Below are 25584 nucleotides of genomic sequence, written 5' to 3' on the forward strand. Positions count from 1 at the left end.
CAAACCCCTTGCCCTAGGGATATTCCAATCTATGTTTGGGAAATTAAAATCTCCCATCACGACAACTCTGTTATTCCTACATCTCTCCAGGATCTGTTTCCCCATCTGCTCCTCAACATCTCTGTTACTATTGGGCGGCCTATAGAAAACACCCAGCAACGTTACCGACCCCTTCCTGTTCCTAACCTCCACCCACAGAGACTCCGTAGTCAATCCCTCCACGGCGTCCACCTTCTCTACAGCCGTGACACTATCCCTGATCAACAGTGCCACTCCCCCCCCCCCCCCCTCTCTTGCCTCCCTCCCTGTCCTTCCTGAAACATCTAAAACCCGGCACCTGAAGTACCCAGTCCTGTCCCTGAGACATCCAAGTCTCCGTAATGGCCACCACATCACAATTCGAAGCAGCAATCCACGCTCTAAGCTCATCCACTTTATTCACTACACTCCTGGCATTAAAATAGACACATCTCAGACCTTCAGCCTGAGCACTTCCCTTCTCCATCACTCGTCTAACCTCCCTCTTACCCTGTTTACATTCCTTATCTATTTGCGAGCTATCTCAACTTATATCAACAAATCATATATCGCACTTAAGACAAAATACAGCCCCTTGATATGTTGGGTGCCAGCTCCCCCAACTCGAGCAGAGTACAGCTGCTGTACATACTGTACCTTGTTCTCTTAGGATTCTAATTTGATGTAATTCTGAACACGTTATGTATGCTGGCTAAAGAACAAGCTATATACAAATATATATAGGAGAAATAAGTTTTTAAAAAACTTAAGAAATTGCATTTGTATTCACAGAACATTCTGTAAAGTGTAACACACAGACTCATTAAAATGAACGCTTGAATACAATACATTTATTCTAAATCACTTTCTTCTACTGTTGTTGAGATAAGTTTCAAGGTCTTTGGCTATCTTATTCCTTATGTACTTGCTCTGTGTACCAAGAAGCTATTCAATTGTGGGGAACATAATCTGTTGAACCAAAAACCTATTTTCCTGCAATCTAGTAACTCAGGTTTGACTCCCAAGATAGTCAGAATTTTATTCTTGAGTTATCTGTAGGAAAAGCAAGTTAAAAAGATAAGTCTTTTCATTTTCTGGTCACCTCAATTCCATGCTGTACAATTCCCTACCCAGCCTCTGCCTCCTTAAATCCCATCTCTAGATTGTGCTGTTGGTTACCCTTCCTCATTTCCTCACCATCCATTTATATCTGATTACACCTCTGAAGCACCTTGAAATGCCTTTCTAGTTTTGTGGTACTCTATGTTGCTCTGTGTGTAAGAACATAAGAACATAAGAAATAGGAGCAGGAGTAGGCCATCTAGCCCCTCGAGCCTGCCCCGCCATTCAATAAGATCATGGCTGATCTGACGTGGATCAGTACCACTTACCCGCCTGATCCCCATAACCCTTAATTCCCTTACCGATCAGGAATCCATCCATCCGCGCTTTAAACATATTCAGCGAGGTAGCCTCCACCACCTCAGTGGGCAGAGAATTCCAGAGATTCCCCACCCTCTGGGAGAAGAAGTTCCTCCTCAACTCTGTCTTAAACCGACCCCCCTTTATTTTGAGGCTGTGTCCTCTAGTTTTAACTTCCTTACTAAGTGGAAAGAATCTCTCCGCCTCCACCCTATCCAGCCCCCGCATTATCTTATAAGTCTCCATAAGATCCCCCCTCATCCTTCTAAACTCCAACGAGTACAAACCCAATCTCCTCAGCCTCTCCTCATAATCTAAACCCCTCATCTCCGGTATCAACCTGGTGAACCTTCTCTGCACTCCCTCCAATGCCAATATATCCTTCCTCATATAAGGGGACCAATACTGCACACAGTATTCCAGCTGCGGCCTCACCAATGCCCTGTACAGGTGCATCAAGACATCCCTGCTTTTATATTCTATCCCCCTCGCGATATAGGCCAACATCCCATTTGCCTTCTTGATCACCTGTTGTACCTGCAGACTGGGCTTTTGCGTCTCATGCACAAGGACCCCCAGGTCCCTTTGCACAGTAGCATGTTTTAATTTGTTACCATTGAGATAGTAATCCCATTTGTTATTATTTCCTCCAAAGTGTATAACCTCGCATTTCTCAACGTTATACTCCATTTGCCATATCCTCGCCCACTCACTCAGCCTGTCCAAATCTCTCTGCAGATCTTCTCCGTCCTCCACACGATTCACTTTTCCACTTATCTTTGTGTCGTCTGCAAACTTCGTTACCCTACACTCCGTCCCCTCCTCCAGATCATCTATATAAATGGTAAATAGTTGCGGCCCGAGTACCGATCCCTGCGGCACGCCACTAGTTACCTTCCTCCAACCGGAAAAACACCCATTTATTCCGACTCTTTGCTTCCTGTCGGATAGCCAGTCCCCAATCCACTTTAACACACAATCCCCAACTCCGTGTGCCCTAATCTTCTTCAGCAGCCTTTTATGGGGCACCTTATCAAACGCCTTTTGGAAATCCAAAAACACCGCATCCACCGGTTCTCCTCCATCAACCGCCCTAGTCACATCTTCATAAAAATCCAACATGTTCGTCAAGCACGACTTTCCCCTCATGAATCCATGCTGCGTCTGATTGATCGAACCATTTCTATCCAGATGCCCTGCTATCTCCTCTTTAATAATGGATTCCAGCATTTTCCCTACTACAGACGTTAAGCTGACCGGCCTATAGTTACCCGCCTTTTGTCTCCTTCCTTTTTTAAACAGCGGCATAACATTAGCCGTTTTCCAATCAACCGGCACTACCCCAGAATGCAACGAGTTTTGATAAATAATCACTAACGCATCCACTATTACCTCTGACATTTCTTTCAATACCCTGGGATGCATTCCATCCGGACCCGGGGACTTGTCCACCTTCAGTCCCATTATTCTACCCAGCACTGCCTCTCTGGTAACATTAATTGTATTAAGTATTTCTCCTGCTGCCAACCCTCTATCGTTAATATTTGGCAAACTATTTGTGTCCTCCACCGTGAAGACCGACATAAGAAACTTATTTAAAGACTCAGCCATATCCTCATTTCCCACTATTAACTCCCCCCTCTCGTCCTCCAAGGGTCCAACATTCACTCTTGCCACTCTATTCCTTTTTATATATTTATAAAAACTTTTACTATCATTTTTTATATTAATTGCTAGCCTAGCTTCATAGTCTATCCTTCCTTTCTTTATCGCTTTCTTAGTCTCTCTTTGTTGTTTCTTAAATTTTTCCCAATCACTTGTTTCTCCACTATTTTTGGCCACTCTGTATGCAGCTGTTTTTATTTTAATACTCTCCTTTATTTCCTTCGTTATCCACGGCTGGTTCTCCCTTTTCTTACAATCCTTGTTTTTTGCTGGAATATATTTTTGCTGAGAACTGAAAAGGATCTCCTTAAAAATCCTCCACTGTTCCTCAGCGATCCTCCCTGCCAGCCTGCTCTCCCAGTCTACCTTAGCCAATTCATCCCTCATCCTATCATATTTCCCTCTGTTCAAACAGAGGACACTGGTTTGGGACCAAACTTTCTCCTCTTCCATCTGAATCAGAAATTCGACCATATTGTGGTCACTAGACCCAAGAGGGTCCTTCACAATAAGATCCTTAATTCTACCTGCCTCGTTACACAATACCAGATCCAAAATAGCTCGTTCCCTCGTCGGTTCCGTAACATGCTGTTCAAGGAAACTATCCCGACAGCATTCTAAGAACTCTTCCTCCATTCCACCCTTACCGACTTGAGTCTGCCAGTCAATGTGCATGTTGAAGTCCCCCATGATTATTGCCATTCCGTTTTTACACGCATCCCTTATCTGCTTGTTTATAGCCCTCCCTACCTCAACATTATTATTTGGGGGCCTATATACCACACCTACTAGTGTCTTTCTCCCTCTGCTATTCCTCATCTCTACCCATAATGATTCCACGTTTTGTTCCTCAGAGCCTATGTCATCCCTCAGTACTACCCTGATATCTCTTATTAATAGCGCGACCCCACCACCTTTTCCTTCCTGTCTATTCTTCCTAAACGCCTGATACCCCTGGATATTCATCTCCCAGTCCTAGGTAGAGTAGGTAGAGCAATACATAGTCCAAATTACAAGGCTCTGTCTACTATACAAGGACTTGACAGGTAACCTTCCTCATAGATCCTGAATTATGAACTTTTATTTCTGATCCCTCCTCTAGTTTGAATCTGTCCCCTTGCATGATGTGCTATTTTGAGATGCAAGTTGAAGAAGCATTTGCAGTGAAAGGCACACTTTTTTATTCATTCATGGGCTGTGGGTATCACTGTAAAGCAGCATTTATTTCTATTCCTAGACAGTGCTACTGAACTGCCTTAAACCTGCAGTTCATGTGATGTGAGAGGGATGTTGCAGGATTTTCACCCAGCGACTGTGTAAGTTATATAGTTCCATAAAACCACAGAATCCTTACAGTACAGAAAGAGGCCATTCAGCTCATCGGGTCTGCACTGACTCTCCAAAAGAGCATCTTAGCCATCACGTGGCTTGCCTTCTGGAACTAGAGCACCAGTATGAGACAAATATACAACTATATGGTCCTGAGGCTTCCTCACATCAGTTGATCGATCACCACCTGTTGCTATAGCATAGCAATCAACTTTGCAGAATTGAGCTAGGCAAAAATGACTTTTTTGGAATTAAAGAATTGTTTTAGAAAGAAATTCCAAACTATATAACCTACAGCCATGTGAATTTGGATTTCAATATTATATCTGTAAATATATCATTTGTAGTCAAATGTATCATCATTTGAGGTTGGAGTGGAGATAAAGTACTTTTGGTGTGCAATACTCAATACCTCTTTCCTCCACTTCACCTCCCCTTTCTAACCCCACCCCAATTCCCACAAACCTTACGGCTTAAAAAAATCTACAGAAACTGCATGGCATAATTTAGCTCATGCGGAAGTACATTGTTGGTCTCGTATATATAAACAAGGAGCAGGAGTAGGCCATTTAGCCTGTCAAGCCTGCTCTACTATTTAATAAGGTGATGGCTGATCTGATTGTAACCTCAAATCTGCATCTCTCCTATGCCTGATAACCTATCACCTCCTTGCTTACCAAGAATCTATCCACCTCTGCCGTAAAAATATTCAAAACACCCTGGTTCCTTTCAGGAAGAGAGTACCAGAGTCACGACCCTCCCACATCTCCGTTTTAAATAGGCAGCCCCTTACTTTTAAGCAGTGCCCCCTCATTCTAGCTTCTCCTACAAGAGGAAATGTCATCTCTGCATCCACCCTGTCAAGACCCCTCAGGATCATGTATGTTTCAATCAAGTTGCCGCCTACTCTTCTAAACTCCAGCAAATAAAGCCCAGACTGTCTAATCTTTCCCCCTAAGACAACCCACCCATTCCAGGTATTAGTCTGGCAAACCTTCTCTGAACTGCTTCCAATGTACTTGCATCTTAAATAAGATGATTAATACTGTACACAATACTCCAAATGTGGTCTCACTATTGCCCTGTACAACTGAAATATAACTTCCCTACTTTTATATTTGATTTGCCTCACAAGAAAGAAAAACAATGAGGCCATGGCTTGACAAGGTAATAAATAATTATTGAAGTTTTGTGTATGAACAAGTATAATGCAGCCACAACAAATATGTTGTACTGTTAATGTAATAAATCTTCCCAAGTGCTTTATTAGCATTTAAAGCACACTTTGATACTGAGCCTCTTAAAACAGCATTATGGCAGATAGCCAATAGCTAGGTCAAAATGCTGGTTTTAAGATGTGTCTTTAAGGAGAGAATCAAAGATTTAGGAAGGGAATTCAAAGGCTTAGAGCCTGGACATCTCCTTCAATGGTAGAGCAATTAAAATGGCATATGCCCAAGAGGTAAAGATTCTGTAGTGATTTCAAAAACTTTGAGGCTCGTGAATGAGGTTTGACTTGGAGGGTAAACTCTGAAATATTTAGTTTCTTGCCTCCTTTGTGATTACCTGACATTGCTTATGTCACTGGTAATATTCAAGCATAAGGCTAAACAATAGAAATATAATTTATAAGCTCATAGTTGACTCATAGTCATTGGTCGGAATTTTTGGCCTTTCCTGCCTGTGGGATCTTCCAGTTGATAGCAAACCCCAGCCACGGATTTCCTGGCTGGGGGAGTGGATGCATAGAATGTGAAATCCTATTGACAGCAGCAACATCAAAAGATCCTGTCGCCAGCCAATGGTTGTCCACCTCTGCCACCGTAAAACATGCTGTAGAGGCAGTGGAACATCCTGCCCAATATCTTTGGATCAAAATTACAAGAAAACTTCAGAGTTAAGCGACTTGTTTCTATGCAGTAAATACATTCATTATGTAGGCTGTACTCCAGCTAGCTTCCACAGTGACATCACTTAACGGTATGGCACTGGTTGAAAAATGTTATTGCACACTTGTCAGCAGCTGCCACAGTTTGAAGTTATTATTTGTGCCATTAGCAAAGATTTGAATAACAGTACCCATCTGGTGATTAGTTAGATTTATTGGACCATACCTTAAATGGACTTGTAATTATGACAGCAATTTTCATAGAGGCTGTTCACTATTTTGAGTGATGTGCCAAGTAACAAGCTGTAGGAAACTAACTCAATTCCATAAAATTTGTTCACTGTTAGAACTCTTAATTATCAGTAAAAGCCATATGGTGGCAGGCCACTGCATTTTGGTTTAGCATTTTATGAATGATTGCAGTGTTTGTTTTGAGGCTGACAATATTGTACTTGTTCATAATCCAATTTAATCAGTAAAGTTGCAAGAACATGAAACTGAATGCAAGTCTTATGTGCAAAAGAAACAGGCTGGATGACCAACACCTTGCAAAAATGATTGAGTAGTTTTACGATAGTCATGTACTATGCAAGAGTTTAGTTTTAGACATTACATCTGTTTTTGATTAATCAAAATTTCAAAAATACTTCATTATTGAGACCATAGCATGATAATGAAATGATTTATTTCATTTATTGGCTCATTAATGAAAATTATTCCAGTCCTAAACAAAACAATAAAGGTAATATAAATGCTCAGTCACTGGAAATCAACAGCCCAATTAGGAAATGTTAATTCTGTTTAACATTATGCTGAAGATTTCTAGAGACAGGATATCATTAGTGCATAGTTCGCTCCATGTTGATGTATCTGATCTGTTATCCTATAATGAAAAATTCAACTTTGAAAGTTGGCATTTTGATTAGAATCTGAAATATCTTGTGCACTGCAGTCATTAAAGATATTTGGTGATTTAATGATAATTCTGTCTTCTGTTACTGACATGGAAGCTACATCATTTCAAAATCTTGTTGAAGTCTTTGTTCAAATTTCTATTGTGGTTTCTATTTGAGCCACGTCAAACAAACAGTAAGGGATTGGTATCTGAGCGCACTGGTGCCTGGAGTGCTGGTGAGTAGTTAGATTTATTGGAAAGCATCAAGTGCTGGAAAACAGGATTTGAAAAGTTTGGTGGCTTGTCTTTGACCGGCACAGACACAATGGGCCGAATAATCTCTTTTTGCGCCGTAGACCTTTGAGTCACAATTATAGATAGGGGAGCTCCAAATGTGAACATTTGAACTTCTTTGTAGCTTTGCAGGAGGAGCTGAAATGGTTGTCCCCAACAGCAGCTTTTTTTTTGGATTAAAGAAAAGCTTCTCTTCGGGAGCATTTCCCGATATCATTGTGCATGTTTATGATTTCAAAGTCAGTTGGTAGGTGCATGAATTGGATGTGAGCCTGCCAACAATTAAAAGGCCAATTAAGGCCATCAAAAATTCAATCAGCAGCAAATTTATGTTGCCCATATGATTTCTAATTCGTCACACAAGGAAAGTGGTTCGACATGCATTACATTTTTTGCATTTCCTCATCCAAGGACGGGATAAAAGTCTCCCAGAGCAGCAGCAGATTCTCTGATATAGTTCGTAGCTGCGTGAGTATAGAATTTACCTTAAGTTTTCTAATTGTGTTTAGCATTTGAAGCATGACTTCCAAGGAAGTCTTGAAATTTGAAAGGTTTTCCTGAGGATTGGAGGTAGTGTTCCATCATTTGTAAGGTACTGGTCTTCTGCATCTGATTCAATGGGGATCAGCTAGTGCAGGGCCAGTAGGGAGGCCAAGGCAGGGGATGCTGAAAGCACCACTACCCAGCAACTAGAGTATACAGACAATGCACCAACTACATCCAGATCTCCAAGTTCCAATACCACAGGAGTTTCTGCCTCCCCAGGGACACACTGACATCAATTAGTGACATGATAGGTCCCGAAAACACCTCCAGCTGCTGGCGATTTTGAAGGTCACAGCGGCCCTCAACTTCTATGCCTCAGATTCATTTTGAAGCACAGTGGAGGACCTGTGCAGTAGCTCTTAACCAGCTGTTCACAGTTATGTTAAACCAGTGATTGATATTGTCTTCAGACGTACCTGCACTTTCATCAACTACTGGACAGATGAAAGCAACCAGGTGGAGAACACATAAGGTTTTGTTGCAATATCTGGGTTTCTCTGCATCCAGGATGCTATAGACTGCAGATATGTGGCCATCAGGGCACCAGCAGGAGAGCTGGGGGGCTTTTGGCAACAGAAGGGGTACTGTACATAAATGTGCCGATTGTTTGTTGCCACAGGACACAGATTCTGCAAGCGTGTGCCATTTATACAGGAAGCTCATGCAATTCATACATCTTGCCGCATTCCCAGGTACCATGGCTGTTTGTGCTGCTGTAAGATTGGATTGATGGCTCATGAGCATCAAGGGCTATCCCTTGAAGAGGTGGCGCATGACCCCACTCCATCATCCAAGAACTGTGACAAGGAGAGATATAACAGGAGTCATGCATTCATAAGAGTGGTGATGGAGAGGACTATCAGGCAGCTCAAGATACATTTCCGATGCCTTGACCAATCTGGAGGATCATTGCAGTATCCTCCTGAGCGTGTCTCCCTCAGTTGTAGCATGCTGTGCCTTGTACAGTCCAGTTCTGACAAGGGGGAACCCACTAGAGGCTGAGGAGAGCAAGGCAGGACCAAAGGCCAAGGAGGCTGACTCCAGTAATGGGTCTGAGGGTGAATCTGGGATTGCACAAGGTGAAGACTTCGAGACGGACGATATAAACATTAAGGGGGGCAGAGATGTGAGGGATGCATAGATCCAGCGAACCTTCAGCTAGGAATCCAAGGTATGGAGGTCGACTCAATCCAATGACTGTCTCACTCTCAAACTTTCCCTTAAGAGCCCAGCCCAGAAATGCTGCACCACACAAAGCGCTCAGCTTACAAGCCTAAGCAACATCTGGCCAATGTGACTTAACCTAAGAATAGCATACAAATGTGCCAAACCCAACAGAAAATTCAAAGTAATTAATGCAAATAATGTCACCCATGATGCACCCCTTTTGTACTTAACATACCTTAAACTTGCACCTGTAAATGTTGCTTCCTATTGCTGTTCAATAATTTGCTACTGGGATGGTGAAGGAAGGCTTTACAGGCACTGTCAATACTTGCAATTCATTCACCATGACTGTATTTAACAAAACTGAAAATAGAAGTTTTGGTGCCTAAACTCCCATACTCTAGTTGTTTGTTTGTTTGAGATCATTATTAATTCTATCCTATTTGCATTATGTCGGTTGTAGAGTTGCCAGTTATGCTTTTTACTTACTCATCCTGACGTGGATTGTGTACATGAATGGATTCCTGTTGTCAGTAAGGGTTCATGTGTGAATAATCTTACTCTGATGTAATTAGGCAAAGATTATCCATTTAAAAATATTTTTTATTCATTGGATGTAGTTGGGTCAGCATTTATTGCCCATCCCTAATCGCTCTTGAAGCGAGTGGCTTGCTTGGCCAATTCAAAGGGTACCTGAGAGCCATCCGCATTGCTGTGGATCTGGACTCGCATGTAGGCCAAGGTAAGGAAAGCAGATTTCCTTCCTTAAAAGACATTAGTGAACCAGATGGATTTTTATGGCAATCAATAATGGTTTCATGGTCATCGCTTGATTTTTAATTTCAGATTTAAATTTTTTTTAAAAACTGAATTCAAATTTCACCATCAACTGTGGCGTGATTCAAATCCAAGTCCCAATATCATTACCCCGAGTCTCTGGATTATTGGCCCAGTGATAATACCGCTACACCATCGCCTCCCCCAGATTTCTAAAATTATTGTAAACATTTGTCTGAAACGAATCTTCCACCACAACATTTAGGGGGCAATCTTAACATTTGCCCAGTCACCTGATGGGCGGGCAGGCCGGTAAACTCGCAAGAGATTCGAGAAATGAGGTTTGCACCCAATTTCTCACCTCTCATGATCTTACTGACACCATATATTCGGCAAGATCAGCGTGAGGCTGATTATAATATTTAAATATGTTAACACTCATTTTAATAGAATTAGTGCACCCGGACAGAATCAGTTGGTGATTGGTCCGGGGAGGGGGGAGCCCAGCCCGTGGGGGGGGGGAGCGGCGAGGCAATGGTGATGGGCCATAAAGGCTGGCTGGCCAGAGTTGAGAGAGGCAGTGACAATTCTGTGCTCTCAGACCACATACATATGCACATATGCAATTGCACCCTCTGCTGCTATCCGCTGTCTTTTGGGTGATTTAGGTCCCGCCCACTCCCCCTGCTGGCAGATTTCAAGATTTTTTTGACCAATTCAGGTAAGATTCGATTTTTAAGTTACCCAAAAAAATGGCATGAATTTCTCCATTTTCATGCCTGCTCGGGCCTTAGAATTGTTTTGGTAAGATCGCACCGTTTAGTCTTTTTTCTGCATTCTATTTACAGTGGGGCATATGTTGGTGTGTTAAAAGCTAACCATTTTATCTTGACCCTTTTTGCCCCATCCAATATTTCCAAACAAAACAGATAATAGACCAACAAAAGATGTAACTAGATGAGGGAACAGTGTTGGGGTGGAAAAGAGTAAATTGGTGTCCAAACTAATTTCCAAAGGGGATGGAAAGTGCTGTGGTTTGTAAGTGGGTAAGCAAGATGCAAATTGTCAGACATGTTTCCTTTCAGGAGTTGAGTTGCACTTGCTTCATGAATCAGTATGACCCAAGAAAGAGAGTTAATCGACATAAATATTGTATATATGTGGGTGCTGTAAGGTGTTTGAAAGACATGTCTCAGAAACATGACCATTGCATAACTACTGGGTCAAATCCCACTGCGAAAATAACATGTTAACAATGCAAGCCATTATTAATCCAGAGACTGAAATATGCTGCGAATTGTGAACTTCCAGAATTTGCTGTTCGATTTATGAGGTGTTATCGTTTGCTTCTCTCAAACTGCGCCTCCCCCTTAGCCTACTTATTTTTTTTGTGAACTTGCTGGATTTGCGCATTAATTGCCTGTTGAACTCACCACAAAATTAAGTCTGGGAATTAAGAGCATAAGTATTCCAAGCGGGTGGGTGTATCACCAAAACTGCAAAACTCTGTACTATCCCAGAGCTATCCCTGATAGCTGTGCTATCTCAAGATATGTGCTGAGCTTACCTGCCGTTGACTTTTCTCCCCACCACTTTTAAAATTCTACCTTTGAACTGTCATTCTAAATTAGTCATGTTTGGCTTTCCTGATTGCCTAGTAGCTAAATGCTGATGCGGTACACGCACACGCATTGTGAAGATAGGAACACAGGACTTAGATGTAGAAGTAGGCTGTTTGGCCCTTGAGTCTGCTGCTTCATTCAAAACATAATGGCTGATCTGATTGTCACCTCAGTTCTACTTTCCTATCTGTCTGCCATAATCTTTGACTCTCTTGTCCATCAAAGATCTATCAAACTCAGCTTTGAATAAATTCAATGTCTCAGCCTTCACTACTTTCTGGGGAAGAGAATTCCACAGACTAGCAACCCTCTTGAGAGATGAAAACTTCTCCTCATCTCTGTCCTAAAAGGGTGACCACTTATTTTTAAACTGTGTCCTCTAGTTCTGGACTCCCCCCACAAGAACATCTTCCTGGTATTTACGCTAACAAGTCTCTTCAGGATCTTGTATGTTTCAGTAAAATCACCTCTCATTCTTCTAAACTCCAATGGGTAAAGGCCCAAACCTTTCTTCATAAGATAAGCCCTTTATCCCAGGAATGAGCAGTGAGCCTTCACTCAACTGCTTCTCCTGAAATTATTTCCCTTTTCGAATGATGTCTAAACTGTACATAGTACCCAAGATGTGGTCTCACCAAGGCCCTTTACAGCTGCAGTAAAACACCTCTACTTTTATATTCTACGCTATGATTGCTGTTGCCTAGAAGTTCCTTTACTATGAGGTCATTAATTGATCCTGTTTTATTGCATATTATCAGATCTAGAATAGCCTAGTTGGCATTAAAATGTACTGCTCTAATATAGTGTCCGGAATGCACTCTGAGCTCATTTTCCAAGCTTTGCAACCTGATTTGCCTGATCTATATGTAAGTTAAAGTCACCCATAATTATTGCAGTACCTTACTTACACGCACTATTTATTTCTTCTGTATTCCTAGTGCTACAGTGTAACAACTGTTAGGGGGCCTGTAAGTACTCCAGCAAGTGACCAGTTTTTCATATTTCTATCCAAACTGATTCTCCATCTGCTCTTTCAAACCAAGGTCTTACCTCATTACTGTATCTTTGCTGTCCCTAATTAACAGAGCTATCCACCACCTTTGTGCAGTATTTTGTCTTTCCAAAAAGTCCAGTACCTTCCAATTTTCAGGTGCTCGCCTTGGTCACCTTGCAACCATGTTTCTCTCATGGCTATCTGGTCATATTTACTAAAACTTTAACTCTGGTTTAATTACTGAAACTTCTTGATTTAATTAATTTGTTTTTTACAAGGGTACATAACGAAGAACTGCATTCACAGCTTGGTAGATAGTAACTTGGGTATAGACACTAAATTATTAATTGGAGGAAGGGAAAGTTATTTTCCCCCTTAGCTATTAGAGTACAATCTTTTGACCACAAATGGCTATTGAGGCAGGGCCATTAATATCATTTAAAAGACAGTTGGATACGTGTTTTAAAAGGATGTGTCATGAGCAGGGAACTAGCAGTAGAGTAGATGGTCCAATTAAGTGCCAACCATGGAACAGGTTCATTTCCTGTAACTTCTGATTTTAATTGCGATTTGTGATATAGGTTGCTGTTTTCAACGTGGATTTCAAACTAAAAATGTATTTTATTTTGGGATCTCCCATTAGTTTTATTTTTCATCTCAGAATTTATTTACAACGTAGCAACGTAGCCTTGTAGCAAAGCCTCAGAACAGATCATGGGGGCAATTCTCCCACCCCACCGCGCTAGTTTTCTAACGCAGCGGGGTGGGAGAATCTCGTATCTGGGCATGCGCGGGATTCGCACATGTGTTCCCGCTGCGTGTGCATCTCCCAGCCCCGGATTTCGGGCGCAGTCAGATCTTCGCTGGAGACCGGCTTGAGAAACCAGATAAGTCATTTTCATCTGTTTTTACCATGAGTTGAATGTAATTAGTTGGCCCAGGACTGAATTCTCTGGGCCCGGTAGCCTCTCCCACCCCGCCAGAGTATTTCACTCTAGCGGGGTTTACAGTAAGTCCCCACTTTCGGGGAACTATCAGGACAACCCCACTGGAGGAAGGGGGGCAATCGGGGCCCCACAGGATGTTGGGCAGAGGGGGGGAGTGGTGGGGCCCCAGTTGCCCCTGGCACTGCCCAAGGGGCAAGGTGCCCATGCCCAAAGGGCACTGCCTGGGGTCTGTGGGGGGGGGGGGGGGCTGCTGGAGATCGAGGCCGTCTGGGACGGGGGGGGGGGTCGAGGCCGACGGGGAATGGTCAGGGGGCTGCGATCGAGCTATGGAGACAGCGCTGCAGGCGTCCCTGGCTGGCCAGCGATCCAGCAGCCACAAACTGAGGTTGACAGTTCGGGGTCACTGTGCATGCATGCGGCTGATTTCAGCCTCTCCAGTGGGGAAAGGCCCCGCCCCCTGAAATCAAGAGTATTGATAGGCAAAGGGATCTGGGTGTACAGGTACACAGGTCACTGAAAGTGGCAATGCAGGTGGAGAAGGTAGTCAAGAAGGCATACAGCATGCTTGCCTTCATCGGCCGGGGCATTGAGTTTAAAAATTGGCAAGTCATGTTGCAGCTTTATAGAACCTTAATTAGGCCGCACTTGGAATATAGTGTTCAATTCTGGTCGCCACACTACCAGAAGGATGTGGAGGCTTTGGAGAGGGTACAGAAAAGAATTACCAGGATGTTGCCTGGTATGGAGGGCATTAGCTATGAGGAGAGGTTGGAGAAACTTGGTTTGTTCTCACTGGAATATGTACTCTGACCTGGCAACGACAGAGGTTGAGGGACGACATGATAGAAGTCTACAAGATTATGAGAGGCATGGACAGTGTGGATAGTCAGAAGCTTTTTCCCAGGGTGGAAGAGTCAATTACTAGGGGGCACAGGTTTAAGGTGCGAGGGGCAAGGTTTAAAGGCGATGTACGAGGCAGATCTTTTACACAGAGTAGTGGGTGCCTGGAACTCGTTGCCAGGGAGGTAGTGGAAGCAGATATGGTAGTGACGTTTAAAGGGCGTCTTGACAAATACATGAATAGGATGAAAATAGAGGGATATGGTCCCCGGAAGGGTAGGGGGTTTTAGTTCAGTCGGTGCAGGCTTGGAGGGCCGAAGGGCCTGTTCCTATTTTGTAATTTTCTCTGTTCTTTGATATTCACACTGGTGACCTCTGCAGTGCAGAGTGTGGGAAGTTCTTGTCTGAAGTCCCACTGAAAAAACCAGCGTGAATTACTCCAGTTTTCCCGTGAATTTGACACTTCAAATTTGTTTGGGGCAATTCCACGCCATGTATTGATTTTGATGTCTAACTAAATGAAATCAGTCTACAAGTAGCTGTAGTTATGGAGTCATAGAGGTTTACAGCATGGAAACAGATCCTTCGGCCCAACTTGTCGATGCCGCCCCTTTTTTAACCCCTAAGCTAGTCCCAATTGCTCGCAATTGGCCCATATCCCTCTATACCCATCTTACCCATGTAACTGTCTAAACACTTTTTAAAAGACAAAATTATACCCGCCTCTACTAACTCTGGCAAACGGTTCAACACTGTTAACTGATCAAACTTCTCAGTTGTGGTTGTGTTGCCAGGTCAGAGTACATATTGCATTATAGAAATGTCCACAATTCTAAGACAAATTTTCACTTCCAAGTAAAATAGAGCTGTCTAAATGAAAACCTGGAAAATCCTTTATAAAACTTTGAAACCAGGAAGGAGTTAGAGTAGGTAATTGTCATTTTGTTAATGTTTAACATTGAACCATGTTTGCAAACTAAAAAGGTTTGCTGATTAATTTCATAAAGCTATTGCTGTATTAAAGCACCTAACTCATCATATTCCATCTGTTTCAGCTATTTGGGGGTCGATGCAGTAGGAAGAGGTCATTTTGGTGTAGTTTTATTGTGTTCTTTAAATGTAGATCAAAATGCTAAGTGTTCAAGCCTTGTTAGTTGTATAATTAAACACTGTAATTAGCAGCATTACTGTTGGGCAGTGGCGTAAGAAGTGGTACTTCACTGTTTTAAAAAAAACAAACTGGTTCAGAGAGGTGAACAGATGTATTGTAATTATTCCATTAAGGTATTTAATGCTTAACTAGCTATTTTAGAGTCAGTGTATTCCTTGTTAGTCTTGTCTCCTTTGTCGAATGCAGTACTGTTCAGGCTAGCATATCCTTTATCTTCTCATGTACATAATGCACTATTGTTAAATATATAATTGCCTTAGCAGCAAATTGCAGGTACATGGTTTTAGCATCAACACTCATGTTGGCATAATGATGTGGAATTGCCGGCGTTGGACTGGGGTAGGCACAGTAAGTAGTCTCACAACATCAGGTTAAAGTCCAACAGCTTTATTTGGTAGCATGAGCTTTCGGAGCACTGCTCCTTCATCAGGTGAGTCATTTTAGCACAAAGGAAGAAACAACAAAAAATTTCTGGAAAAGCAGAATACTGTGTGCCATGTGTTCTTGACTTTTGGCTCCTAGATGTTGGTAATAATCACACTTTAAAATGAGAAAGATCAGATCACTTTACTTTTAACTTGACACGCTGCCTTGCACAACAGAAGGACCGATTTGAACTTGTGTTACACATCAGTCTATGGTGTGGCTGTGAAAGTGGTCCCCTGGAACACTAACACATGACAATTACTCCCTCGCTAATTGGTTCTGAGCTCTTTACGGATATTTACAGATTAGGCAACAATATCTACTATGTGGATGCTAGAAATCTAAAATAAAAGCAGAATTCTGGAAACACTCAGTAAGTCAGGCAGCTTCTGTGGAGAGAAGGAGTTAACAGAACAGTCCTAATTAAAGATCCTTGATCTGAAGTAGTAACTGTTTCTCTCGCCATAGATGTTGCCTGACTTGCTGAGTGTTTCCAGTGTTTTTAATTTAGAAATTTTCAAATCCAATTGGAGCAGTTCCAAACTCAGACAGTACTTCTACACACTGGGGCATCACAGGACCCTTTCATTCCATTGTTGCTGCCAAATATTTTTATTTGCTACTGTAAATAAAGCATTTAAATGTTATAAGAAACTACTTTTTTTTTGCAGGGAAAAAAATTGTATATTACCTAAGGCTTTAACTGGCTCAGGAATGCTGATTTCAGCTGACGTCTTAACTTTAGTGCATTGCCACAGTACTTATTTAGTGGCTTTTTTAAAAACAAAATATAGTGCTTGGGTAAATAATTGCTTGGACAAACATCTGGTCCCATGGAAGAATAGATTTGTGTATGAAACTTGTGGAGGCCTATTTCCAATTGATTTTTTTTGTGTGGGGAGAAATTGTTACACTCTGAAATTAAGGTGTTGCCCGATGGTGATGACGGGAGTAGAATCATAGAATCCCAAGAGTACAGAAGGAGGCCATTCAGCCCATCGAGTCTGTACCGATCACAATTCCACCCAGGCCCTACTCCCATAACCCCATGCATTTACTCTGCTAATCCCCCTAACACTAGGGTCAATTTAGCATGGCCGATCAACCTAACCCGCACATCTTTGGATTGTGGGAGGAAACCGGAGCACCCGGAGGAAACCACGCAGACACAGAGAAAGTTCAAACTCCGCACAGACAGTGACCCGAGACTGGAGTTAAACCGGGACCCTTGTGCTGTGAGGCAGCAGTGCTAGCCGCCATGCCGCCCCATGGGGTTAGCGTGAGCTATTTTGTTTCCTTATGTGATGCTTTGGTGCCTTGATTTGATGCACTGTTCCAGGCTCACCAAGTGTTTTAATATAATGTATAGTTTTGTGTGCTCTCTTGACTGAGATTTGCTTTATTGTGCATGCACTTTGAACTTTACAGATTGGAATTTGCTTCCTTTGGAGGTTTTTGTAGTTAACTTTGCTTTCTCGACAATGAATGTGGCCCGAGACAAGTTTGCATTACACAACCAGTGTGGCTCAAACTGTAAAAGTAGATCTAAGGGCAATAGTTCAAACTATTAAAATGTAATTTTAAAGCAAACATCAAATTCCTCACAAGGAGTAAACTTCCATTTAGAGAAATAGAAGCAAAAATCTGAAATCCTCAACAAAACACGTGGATGCTACAGTTGGATGACAATAGGATATGCTGGATAGATTAAATGGGATGGACTTTTTCATCTGTAGTCATCCAGTCATTGGAACTTGCATGCTGAGAGAGGGATCCAGTATTTATTTCTCTGTCAAGCAAGCCAGACATGATATGGAAATGCCGGCATTGGACTGGGGTGGGCGCAGTAAGAAGTCTTGCAACACCAGGTTAAAGTCCAACAGGTTTAGTTGGAATCACAAGCTTTCGGAGCATTGCTGAATTGCTGGAGAAACATCACCGGAGTTAAACCGGGACATCAGTCACCTGATGAAGGAGCAGTGCTCCAAAAGCTCATGATTCCAAATAAACCTGTTGGACTTTAACCTGGTGTTGTGAGACTTCTTATGAAGCAAGCTAGAAGCAGAGAACATTACCATCATCCAATATTCTAGCTGAGATGTTGGACACATTAGACATTTATCGCTCAGTGGGTTAGCACTCTCAAAAATGAGCTTTTGATCCTGGTGACCGTTGATTTTTTAAAAGCTTTTTTTAATTTGAAAAGTAATTCATTCTTCATGGAGCCTTTGTGTGTTTTGATTCCATGGTGTTTGTAGAGAGGAATGCATTCATGTATCCAAGCAATTATTTCAAACAGTTGTATCTTTCTGAAGTGTTTGTGAAACAGTTATTTATTGGTTCAATATCTCTTAACCCATTTGAACTGCAAGTTTAAGTAGTCTCATTTGTTGATTGTAGCTAGTTCTGACTCCAGTCTCCTGGAGACGGTAGGTTTCTCATCGCGAGTAATTAGATATTGCTATAGAAAAAATAAGTCCTACTCTTCATGTGACCAAGAGATGGTAGGAATTCTTGCATAGATAATGCGCATACCCCATTAAAACCTGTTTCTCCAGCAATTCAGTAACCCAAGAGGCGAACTAAACTACCAGCGACAAAGAAATATTAAAAATAACTTTTGATTTTAAAAAGAAAATTAAATGCCTGATCTATTAAAGCTGAGTAAACCTGCTTATTATTTTGAGTCATTTTATATCTCAAATAACTTCCATTGTGTTTTTACACTAAATATTGCACTATTATATGAAGCATAATTTGCCATTTATTGTTCCATTTTGAACCATTGCCTCTTTGCATGGCTACAGTTCCTTGGGCACTGGTTTTCCTCTGATACCTTGCACATGTTACCTTTCGATTCATCTGTGCCAGCTACTGCAAGAAGTTTTATTGCCAGCCTGATCCTATCTACTTTTTTCCCCTCCGCCTGTTTTTTTTTCCAGTATTCATAAAGGACGTTTTTCCGATCAAAGGCACTGGACAGCAATTGGAAAATGCTGATTATTTCTCATCCCTAACCTTGGGCCACTGAGGCCAACTGTAGCACCCCATCACAACATCAACTGAGATGAGCTCAACAAAATCAAAGCCGAATCTTTCCTATTTATCTCTAAGCTTCTAAAGCGACATTTTGATGCTTAATACATTGAAGTTGTGTCACTAATTTCTGCAAAAACAATTCTTGATGGATATGACAGTATTGTGCACTCAAGTGCTGTACATGTGCCTTTGAATTTTGCATTTTAATTGACTTGAATGCAAGTGTTCAGTGATCATTTCTTCTGAAGTAGGGGTGGTGTAAGCTGATAAAATTGTGATGGTTCTTATCAAGAACCTTGTTTTTATGCAGGAATTTTATATGTGTAAAGCCACAGTGCTTTTAGAGATAATTGTAAGCTTTAATCACAGTTAGCAGAAACCGTTCAAATCCATGCTTTTGAAATTTTAATTGTGGCATTCAGATATTTGAAGAAACTGTTTCAGTATTGTTGGCAACTGTAATTTGCATGTTCTGGCCGTTGAGGAACAACATTTAATCAGGTTCCGGAAAGAATAATTGGCGGTTGTCTACTATTTTGGTTTGAATTGTGTTGTATGTATTGAAACTGCTTTAAGATAATATTTGGCAATTACCTACAGTGGAATTATCCTCTTATCTGTCTGGTGTACATATTGTACAGAATTTTAATGCAAGATTTTGGAATATTTAAACACACCAAACTCTTAAGTGTCCAACATGAAGTAAAACTTACAGAACCACAGGATGTTTACAGCATAGAAAGACCATGTTTGTGCTAGCTTTCCAAATGAGCAATGCACCTAGTGCCGTTTCCTGCTCTGGTTGAGGTCAAACTAGTATGTTATACAAATTTAACATGATTTCTTCAATCTTAATCCAGTTCCTTGTGAATATGGATATGATGCAGATCACTCACATAAATTAATAGTCTTGTAAAAGATCTCAGAAGAATGGCGATGAGGAGAAAACTGGGGAAGTTGCCCAATGGGTGGACAACAGGTTGGTCTCTGATGTATGTGGTTGGGGTGGAGCAAACAAATTTTTGTAGTACAAATATGATACCATACTTCATTTGGAAATTCTTGAAATGAAAGAAAGATTCCTCCCTCCAACCCTCCCAACACTGACAACTGTTGCATTGAGTGCAAAGTGTCATTGCAACCTGTCATCTTGCGATGAGATGATTAGGCTGCCATCTAACTAGTACCTTTTGAAATTTGGTACAGAAACAACTTTTCGTTATTTTGGGTCTTTTGCTGAATGTTTGTTTTCTGTGGAGCTGTGGTCTGGTTCTGCACCCAGCTTCTAAAATATAGAGATGATTTTTTAATCAACACTCAAATTATTGTAGGATCTTAACGTTTTAATGAAGTACAACCTCGAGGTTACCATAATTTGAAAGCATATCTTGCGCGCTAAGGTTTTTTTTAAAAAAGGGTCTATCAAGTTTTTAAATTCTGAAACACCATCAGTTGATATTGGATTAGTTGATTGTATTTTATGTTTTTTTAACATAGGTATGATGTGAATATGCGGTGCTTGGCAGCTCGAGTTAACTACAAGACTCTTATTATCATCTGCGCTCTCTTTACATTGGTCACTGTACTTTTGTGGAACAAGTGCTCCAGTGATAAGGCAATCCAATTTCCAAGAGACTTGGGTCATCTGGAGGACCTGTTCAGAGGAGAAGGTTTGGAAAAACGGGGAGGTGACTCTGAAGGTAACAATGATGTGAATAGCCTTCTACAAGTAGGAAAGTCTCTACCAAAACAGCCATCAGCTGATGCATCCCATCAAGAACAGCAGAAAGCTCCGCCTGTAGCCAATCTTCTAAGTAATAATGCCAACAAACTGTTGGGTCTTAAATACGAGGAGATGGATTGCTTAATAAATGATGACTATACTATAAAAGGACGAAAGGAAGGCAGTGAAGTTTATCTACCTTTCTCCTGGATTGAAAAATATTTTGATGTTTATGGAAAAATTGCCCAGTATGATGGCTATGACAGATTTGAGTTTTCCCACAGTTATTCAAAAGTATATACCCCACGGGGTACTTACCGGCCAGATGGGGTATTCATGTCTTTTGAAGGTTACAATGTGGAGGTTCGAGACCGTGTGAAGTGCATCAGCGGCGTTGAAGGTTGGTCTTGCTATACAAAACTTCTTACACTAACCTTTCTGCTCCTTCCCAACCCTGAATAGGAATTGTTCTCGTTTGTGTTACCGCATATGGATTACTGTGTACAGTTTTGATCTCCTTAAGAAATAATGTAATTGTGTTAGAAGCAGTTCAGAGAACGTTGACCCAACTGATTCTGAGAAGGAAGGAGTAATCTTATGAGAAAAGATTGGGCCAATACCAATGGAGTTTCGAAGATTAAGTGCTAATATTAAAATATGTAGAGATCCTAAGAGAACTTGACTGAGTGGATATTTTCCCTTGTTGTGGGGGGACAGTTTAAAATATTATGGGTCCCCCATTTAAGACTGAGATGAGGAGAAATATATTCCTTGAGGGTCATTAGTCTGTGGATTCTCTTCCTCTGGGAGTAATAGCGGCTGGTCATTGAATATATTCATAGAATCGTAGAATCCATACAATGCAGAAGGTGGCCATATGGCCCATCGAGCCTGCACTGACAACAGTCACACCCAGGTCCGATCCCCATAACCCCACGTATTTACTCTGCTAGTCCCCCTGACACTAAGGGGCAATTTTGCCTGGTCAATCAATCTAACCCACGCATCTTTGGAGTGTGGAAGGAAACCAGAGCACCTGGAGGAAACCCATGCAGAAACTGGGAGAACGTGCACACTCCACACAGACAGTTACCAAATGGTGAAATTGAACCCGTGTCCCTAGACCTGTGAGACAGCAGTGCTAATCACTGTGCCACCTTGCCGTCCTTCCAACCAAGACTGGGTTAGATTTTTGACTGACGAGGTAGTTGAGGTTATTAGGGACAGACAGGAAAGTGGAGTTGAGGCCGCAATCCAATTAGCCATGATTTTATTGAGTGGCTGAGCAATCTCAAGGGGCTCAATAGCCTGCTCCTGCTCTTAAACCTTGAAGAGATGAAAGAAAAAATTCCACCCACCTATTTTCTTAAAACATTGGATATTTTTGTGCACTCAGAATCATAGCATTGGAAGTAAACTTCATTTTGACTTTGCTTTTTTTTTTAGAAACTACAGAATTTAAAATCTTTGAGCTGAAAATTCCAGCTCCAATGTTTTGCTTTTTGAAAAAAAAATGAACATTTGTAAGTATGCAGTTGGTGTTGCACCTGAGTATATCTTCAAAAAGCTTCCTTATGATGTGGTTATATTTGTGAATATATTCTACATATGGCTGTGATTTATTTCTTGACAGTGCATGATGACTTGCGTGCTGAGGAGAATGATTTTACAAATATAATAATCGATGGCTGGAATGTATTGGAAGCGTCTTAACAGATTTTGGAGCTCGAGAAAGAAAGGATTTGCAAACTGTTTTGTATCCAATTAAGTATTTTTGAAGTGTAGTCAGGTATAATGTAAAAAAACATAGCCATTTTTTTGCAACCTCTGAAATGATGCTCATTTGCAATATCAATGGCTTAATCATAAGATTGAAATGTAATGCTTCCAGGCACTTGACATTATGATAAAGTTTACAATCTGATTTGGAGGTGAAAAAAGTCTTTATCTAATAGAACAGGAAATGATTGTTGGCCTAAGTTGTTCAAGCATGAAATTCTCCAACAAGATGTTTACACTTGAACAATGCAAATATTGTGATGAATGCACTTGTTATATGACGGGAAGGAAATGCATATTTTTCATTGCGATATTGTTGTCACTAAATATTTGTAGAAGCTATTCTCTGTATGATCACTGTGGATCCGATCACCTGGCTAGATTTCCCCCCTCCCCCTGCACTATGATTTTCTTCCCTCATTTTCTAAAGGTTTTTGTTGGTTGTGCTAAAACTGCCCTCCAATATCTTGTTAATGCCTTGACAACAGTTGTCAACAGGCTATTCTGTTTAGCAGGACCTCCGAGGTTAGTATGATCCAGCTGTCATCTCCATCTCCATATGCATGCAGATACGAAGGATCTCTGGATTGGAAGAATATGGAATAGGAATCCTAGCCAACAGACAGCATTTAATCCAAGAATACTTGGGCTTACTGAAATTGTTACTTCCATCATGGCTAAGATCCATAATCCTGGCACTGTTTAAAGATGAAACCTAGGACCTTCTTGGTCTCGATAAATGTAGTAAATTATTCATTATTTTTAAGGTATACAATGGTAATTTTTCCACAGTATCTGCTAATACACAAAAGTTTATTTTTGTGTATGAATTCAGATGATGCCAAAATCTAATTTCTGTATCTAAAATAATCAAGATCCAATTAGCAGTCCACCTGAAATGATGGGCAAATTTAACCCTACCTACCCAGTGGAAATTGGGCCGGTGGACAGTTCAGTTTACCCAGATTCCTTTCTCCTTGGGAAGCGGCTAGGATCACTGTGTCGTATTTTAACCTCTACTGAGCAGCCAAATAGGACACCTGTCCAGAGCTGGCAGAATGCTGCTGTGGCTTTCCTGCCAGGTGAAGGCACCAGGAAGAGAAGACAGGGCCAGAAGAATCCCAAGCATTTGAAGATTTTTTTTAAAATTTCATGGAGTGAGGAGGATGTTCAGGATTGCTTCTTCCTGAGTACAAGACAGTCTGATCAATAGGCAGCCTCTGCGCTATCCAATTGCCACAACATTCTATCCAGAATGAATGAGAAGTTATACAGGGGAATGTAAATGAGGTCCAGGAGTTGAAATAACCTGAACCTTGTTGCTGAAGAAGTGGGTGAATTTCCAACTAGTCTCTCCACCCATCGAAGTTAAAGTGAGGTTTTAATCTGATATCCTGATAAACCTGCAGAGAACCAAATTTGATGGGGACCTATTTATATCTCTGTAGGGAACTGTTTCCATACCACTCTGTTGTCCCAGTGCATGTTTCACTCATTCAAAATGCAACCAGCAATGGACAGGAATTCAGTTCAGTTACAGTTGGAACTGATGATGAGTCTCATTCCAAAATGTGAGCGAACCTGTGTTTTCTATTTTCAGATGTCAATTGAATTGTATCTCCAGCATTTATTTCAAAAAGCATTTCCCTGTTCCCATTCCCCAAAAGCTTTTGTAACTCTAAATTGTACTGCACTTTGTGACCTTTGGCACAGATCTGATTTATAGGACATAGAGAACCATTGCAGTGAATGGAAATATGAAACATACCATGGAAACCAAAGTTTTCCAAAGTGTTCTGTGATTCAAACTGCAGGGCGGCACGGTAGCACAGTGGTTAGCACTGCTGCTTCACAGCGCCAGGAACCTGGGTTCGATTCCCGGCTTAGGTCACTGTCTGTGTGGAGTTTGCATGTTCTCCCCGTATCTGTGTGGGTTTCCTCTGGGTGCTCCGGTTTCCTCCCACAGTCTGAAAGACATGCTGATTAGGTGCATTGACCCAAACAGGCGCCGGACTGTGGCGGCTAGGGGAATTTCACAGTAACTTCATTGCAGTGTTAATGTAAGCCTTACTTGTGACTAATAAATAAACTTTACTTTAGGTTATATGTTACATTGATCAACCTGACCACTTCACTGATAGAATCATGCAGCAACTGAAGAGAAATGGTTAATATTTTGAAGCAAAATACTATTTATTGCCAAGTTATGGAGACTCTAGAAGTCTGTATGGACAGAGATAATGTAAAGGGTATTAAGACTATCCAAACCCTTGAGGCAAATGGCAAATAGACAAGGGTTTTGAAGACTGGGAAGGACATTTAGAAGGCAGTTGGTTATTCTCATGAAGAAAATATTCTACATTGATAAATTTTTGCATAAAGTGAAGAGGGATATTGCAACTATATATTTCAAAAAGGGAAAACAAATCTGACCCAAGTAATTGCAAGATTATTAGCATAATCATTACTGTTTAAGTGAGATAATGGCAACTGATGCATAGTGGATGCTCTGGAAGAATGCTCATACAACATAACTTAATAAATTGGATTCAGAAGGGGAATTCATTCCTAGCAAACTTTTTAAATTCATTACAAATGAGGTAGGTAGAAGACCTCCCTATGATGCAACTTATTTGGGAATTCCGAAAAGCTTCTAGCCAAATTCCCGATGAAAGACTAATTATACAGAGAATGACATGAAACCAAAGTAAGTTAATTCAAAAAAATAGGAGATCAAGTGATGATAAAGGTAATAATTGATTGTGTGGGAGGTATTGAGTCCTAGAGGCATCAGTGCTTTGAGCCCTGTTTTTGTTCTAAATTAATAACTTGGGTACTGAAACCTGTCAAAGTTATTGACATTACTTGTGTTGGAAAAATAGTGAAGACTGAGGATGCAGCAAAAGGTATTGAAGATTTTAACATTTATGTGCATGGAAATGGCAAATACAGTTTAACTAAAATAAATGTACAGTGCTGCATGCTGGTCAAAATGCATCAAATTCCTTTCACAAAGTACTTGGAGACAGGAAGTTGAGAAGA

General features: G+C 41.2%; 1 protein-coding gene across 9 annotated transcripts in view; it reads left to right on the top strand.

Moving 5' to 3' along the window:
- Nucleotides 1-25584, top strand: part of LOC144511190 (D-glucuronyl C5-epimerase-like) — a 108933-nt gene that overhangs the window by 49397 nt on the left and 33952 nt on the right. For all 9 annotated transcript variants that reach the window (XM_078241263.1, XM_078241258.1, XM_078241261.1 and 6 more), the window contains one exon: nucleotides 20538-21163. In XM_078241263.1, the coding sequence (XP_078097389.1) occupies nucleotides 20551-21163 (613 nt within the window). In that variant the 5' untranslated portion in view covers nucleotides 20538-20550. The remainder of the gene's footprint in view (nucleotides 1-20537; nucleotides 21164-25584) is intronic.

The sequence above is a fragment of the Mustelus asterias genome, chromosome 24 (genome assembly GCF_964213995.1).
Source record: "Mustelus asterias chromosome 24, sMusAst1.hap1.1, whole genome shotgun sequence".
NCBI classification, from domain to species: Eukaryota; Metazoa; Chordata; class Chondrichthyes; order Carcharhiniformes; family Triakidae; genus Mustelus; species Mustelus asterias.